At 38.1% G+C, this 5,151-nt stretch overlaps 1 protein-coding gene across 1 annotated transcript; it reads right to left on the reverse strand.

Moving 5' to 3' along the window:
- Positions 1 to 3,383: 3,383 nt before the first annotated feature.
- Positions 3,384 to 4,946, reverse strand: LOC102618144 (uncharacterized). The gene is made up of 3 exons (XM_006477077.4): positions 4,141 to 4,946; positions 3,965 to 4,036; positions 3,384 to 3,863 (listed from the first exon to the last, which is right to left on the reverse strand). The coding sequence occupies exons 1-3, from the start codon at positions 4,711 to 4,713 to the stop codon at positions 3,858 to 3,860; spliced, it is 651 nt and encodes a 216-aa protein (XP_006477140.2). The 5' UTR covers positions 4,714 to 4,946; the 3' UTR covers positions 3,384 to 3,857.
- Between the last annotated feature and the right edge of the window lie 205 nt (positions 4,947 to 5,151).

Genomic DNA, 5,151 nt, shown 5'->3' on the forward strand with positions numbered 1-5,151 from the left:
GAGATTTCATAAGAATATTAGAGGGGTGCCAAATAGTCCACACTATTCGTCGATTGGGATTTGGGTTTCTATAGAAACAGGGTGTAGCAGGATATTATTGACGTTCTTTCGGCAAATAACTCAACTCAGTATCATGACCTCAAAAGATTTGAAGTTCGGCCTCGACTTTTGAGGCAGGGCTCGGATAACAATGATTGGACCGGCAGCCCACTTACGACTTCATTTGTCAAGGATTGCATTATTGCTTTTAGCAAAGAAATGTCTGTTATATTATTATATTGTAATACTTCCATAAATAAATACTATATAGTAAATTTATTCAAAAGGCAAAGCCAAGATTTGAATCTCAAACAAAAAAATTCCAATTAAGTTCGGTGACTGCTCAAATTAGATTCAATCAAATTAAATTAAATCCTAAAAATTGTTTCATGATCTTGAAGCTCTGGCAAGAAAAATTTGGGTTCGTCTCCCATATGTATGAATCATTGAAAGTCAAAAAAGAAAAAGACAAAAAATTAAAACCCAAGCAACCAACGTAGCCGTATGTGATACAACTAGAGGTGGTAAAAATACCCACTCGGTTCAGACTCGGACCATACACAGGCGTTGTGAATCGAGTATTATTCGGCTCGGGTATAAAATCAGGTCGGTCTTAGGCATCACTTGATAAACCCAGAATTCGAATTTTATTAAAAAAATATTATAAAATATTATATTATTTTAAATATTTATATTTATTTGACTCATTTATTATACATATATAAAATTTTAAACACTTAAAGTTTATATTTTCATGTCAAATTTTATTGAAATAAATTTAAAACTTATAAAATTACCAAAAAATATATATATATACACATATAATATTAAAAAATATAAAATTCAAGTACCCGAATTAAAATCCGACCCAAATCAATTGTATCCGAATAGGATCCTGTCATTGTAATACCTGGACCCTGCTCGGGATTTTGCCAACCCGGGATACAAAAGGTATGACAGCGACGGCAAAGAAGTGATCAAATGAATAATGATAGCAAAATTTGACCGGCCGATCCTCCGAGTCAGATCATTCAAAGAATAAAATTACTGAATTGTCACAAGTAATTTTGTTTTCCTTTAACGCGACTCCAGGGCAAAAATGCCCTTCTATTTGAGCTTTGAGCTCCCTGTTTCTTTCTATTCATCTCTGTCTTCACCAAGCCAACTCTGTCCGGCGTCTACAAGCATGTAAAAACATGCATCCTCTTGTTCACAACTAAAATTTCCGTGTTTCTGATATTCATTCGCGATCAGCAGACATTAAATACAAGCTGTAAGTAAGTTAAATATCCCCACCCAGATTTTATTTTAAGCAAATTTTGGACAAGATCCTTGCGCTCCCTCTGATTTGCAGAAATCAACTCGAGACTGAAAATTTCACATAAACAGTAATACAAATAATATTTCAAACCTTCATAAAGACCAACATTTGAATCAATGACAGCTGATTGTGAAATTACATTTTAACAACAAATCTTAAAATTAACACGATCGCGAGGCCTCCATTCAATAAAATAATTCTACTTTGAGCATGAATTTACCTTTGGTCTGGGATCACAAATGGCCACAAATGGCGCATGCTCCAGTATAAATTATAGGCTTTTCACATTTAGATTTAACAGAGACACCTGTCTAATCTGGCCAACCCATACAATTAAATCCACACAACTAGTGGGTGCATGCACACATATAAGTTGGTAGTCCATCTGCATGGTAGTCAAATACTACTGCAAGCTGCTGCTTGATTGTTTCAAACTACTTCCGAATAATAGAGATACAAATGGAAAAAATTGTCAGTCTTGCAAGGAAACAAAAACTCCAAACCAATATTTAACTGCAAAATGAGACAATCAATTCTGCTACACACAGATTTCTAAGCCAAGAAATAACACATCATCCTTTTCATGGGAAAAGATACCTACTTAAAATAAAATTGGATATAAAACAGATCACTGTTATAAGATTATCAAACTAATATTCATCAATCTTCAGAAGGCCTGTAACCTACATCGGATCTTGTAAAGCAAAAGCAAGCGATAAAGACCAAATCAACAACCTCCAAAAGTACATGGCCTGATGTTGCTTGCTAGTAGGAAGGACAGAATAAATGATATAAGGGATTCATTCTAAAAGGATCCGGCAGACAATACTGAGATTGAAAAGATAAACCCACAAAGAAAAAGCTATCTGTATCAAAGGCATGGACTTTCAGATGCTAAGTCAAGTTTTGTACGATATTTTACACTTCCGTACAACCACAATTGATCATCAATGTAATTGACATGAACCACATATCAATTTTATATATGGTGACTCAAGTAAAAAGTCAAAATCATTAATAGGACTAGCCCAATGGCCACAAAACCTCATGTTCACCCATCACTTCAGTGGCCTGGAAAAGCGCTATCAAACAACGGGAAAAAGAGATTGAATAGCAGCATCCTAAGGCCTTTTTTTTAAAAAAAAAAAACACTTATCTTCTGAATGAAAGCTAGAGAAGGAGTTTATAATGGCAGGTATCGAACTCACATTGAGACTTGAAAGTCAAGTCTCAGACCATTAAGAACAGAATTTACTAGCGCATTAGTTGGCATCTGTGCAGTGTGTGCCCTGCACCTGTTATGCGGACAAGCTTATTCACACACTTTGGAGAATAATTGAAAGGATAAAAACAGGGTAAACCACATCCAGAAGAAAAGTAAAATTTAACCAAAATAAAATGGATTGACTTGTCTAACCTTCAGACAGAAAAACAATCTGAATTACCCAAAAGGTACAAATCATAGAAGCATGACTCATTTTTTAGATCAGCTGTGCTACGCAAATAGATAAGCATTATGCAATTAATACCAGAAGCTGCCATCCCCTTAATTGTAAAATTTGCATGACCTTGATACATTCCTCATCAGAAATGCAACAGAGAACATCAGAAAGTCTCCCACATTCCAGAACACACAACTTTTTGAAAATCTTAGGGTTGGATGTTTATTTTAGCAACGTTTGTGGTAATGCAATGAGCATAATTATCATGCATTAGATATAACGCGAAAGGACTGGAAAGGAGGAAAAATGCAGTCAACATATAAACTTTAAACCTCATCATGGTTGCTCTTGATGAAGCTGAGCTCAACAAAGTAAAGCCCATCCACTAAAGGGAAGCAAGCAGTGCCTCCAACAATGAATCCTGCATCTGATATGGTTTTGAAAACAAAGCACATGCTTGCTACTCTGCCCCCCAACTTTGTAGGGAAGCCTGTCAAATATTATAAGTAATAAAAATATTAGAACATATAATAAACTTCCAAACAGCAGAACACCTTTCACAATGCCTCGTAATAAACAAGTTAAAACTAAAAAAACTCTGAAATTCTCACTACTTATCCATATATGCGTCCACAGGTTTACATCTTAAAGCTTCTAATTGACAAGCAGCCAACCTAAATTCTGCCTCTGCATATTACTCCAACGCACAACAAAAAACACAAGACGGAGAGAAATTAGATCTCCTTCCCCGTTTCTTAACTATTATTTTTCTTTAGAAAATAACTTCCTTTCTTTTTTTACAGATTTCATGTCAATATACCTCAAATCGAGGTCTAAATACTGTAGGTGCAATCTTCCCGACTTTCCACATAAGCCTTCAGAACTCCCAAATTCGATGTAACCACATCACCTCCGCAAAAACCATCGTCAAACTTTAATTTGAAAAGGAAAAAGACAATCCCATGATGCATGAAATAACTTCTGAGATTCATCGAGTACAGAGGAAGAGAAGCAGACCTTCGTAACAAGGACTGAACAAGTCTCTACGAGCAAATCTATTTCTGCAAGAAAAAGCAAGATTCCAATCATATTAATATGAGCCGCCCAACAAGTCCAAAAATTCCAAAAATAAAAATAAAACGTATTGATATCAAAACAATACCTTCATTGGAGCATCAGATACTCTGTAGGCATCAGCTGTCAATCCCACCAACCACAACCCAGGGAAAACGTTCTTTTGAAAAAAAGAAAAAAAAAAGAAAGAAAAAAATCAGTCGTCCACAAAAGAAAAGAAAAGAACAGAACAAGAAAAAAGCCAGGCGAGCAAAAATATCTCACGTCGAGCTGTTTTTGGACATTTTTGGGCCGTTTCCTGGGGCGGCGAGCCGGTCTAGAGCCGGTCATGATAAAAATATCTTCTTCAATCTCTTCTCTGGACAGAGTAACCCAGAACTTGTTCTTTTCTTTCTTGTCACCGTTGCTGCCTCTCGATTCCACCATCTCTCTCAATCTCGTGGACTTGGGCGCCTTCGTATTCGCATTATTATCACCGCGATTCTGAAAAACCGCCACGTCGACAAGAGTTTCCTGCACCTTCCTCGGCCTCAAGTTCCACGGCCTCCCCACCTCATCTTCTTCCTCCTCCTCGGTGTCGGCCGTCTGCCTCTGGGGCCTCTCAACGGCGTCCTGCTGTGGTTTCGAGGTCGAGCTAGGAAAGGAGAGGCGTTGCGCTCGAGAAGACCGCGATCCGACGACCCGGTGATGACGTGTCGAGTCGTCGGTGGTGTCGGGTTCGGTTGGGGGTGGGGTTCGGGTGCGGTTGTGGTTGGGGTTGGGGTGGTGAGTGCCCCATTTAAGGAACGATAACGAAAAGTTGTGCAGCGGCTGTGACTTCATTGGTGCTGTTGTCATCTCTCACTCCCACTCCGAAAAATTAAAGAAAAATAAAAACTAAAAATGCATTAGTGCGTGTGCTGTTGCCTGTAGCTCTCAGAGGGATAACTCGAGGAGAGTCAAAACCTAAAAAGCGGAGAGTTGGTTTCAGAGCTACTTTCAGGCACGGTGAAGATGGAGAGAGCTGCTTTAGAGAGAGAGAGAGAGAGAGAGAGAGAGGTAGGTCATGTGAGCGTACCATATAAATTATCAAGCACAGACGGGGGGAGCTCGTTTTCATAATATTGGACTGCTGCGGCTTCAGAAATTACAATTACGCCTTTCGCTTCTTCTTCCTTTTTTCAGTTTTGCCCCTACAATGTTTGTTTATTTCCATTTGAGTCCATTTCGTCAACTACAGTCTACAGTGCCATACAGAATAGTCTTGCCGACTTGCGTGTGTAAAGGACCCAACTG

This window comes from Citrus sinensis, chromosome 3, assembly GCF_022201045.2.
Source record: "Citrus sinensis cultivar Valencia sweet orange chromosome 3, DVS_A1.0, whole genome shotgun sequence".
NCBI lineage: Eukaryota > Viridiplantae > Streptophyta > Magnoliopsida > Sapindales > Rutaceae > Citrus > Citrus sinensis.

Excerpts from the sequence above, each read along its gene's own strand:
- LOC102618144 (XM_006477077.4), bottom strand. The coding sequence starts at position 4,713 with ATGACAACAGCACCAATGAAGTCACAGCCGCTGCACAACTTTTCGTTA. Across the intron at positions 4,037-4,140 it reads ATGTCCAAAAACAGCTCGAC|AACGTTTTCCCTGGGTTGTG; the intron begins GTGAGATATTTT and ends TTTTTTCAAAAG.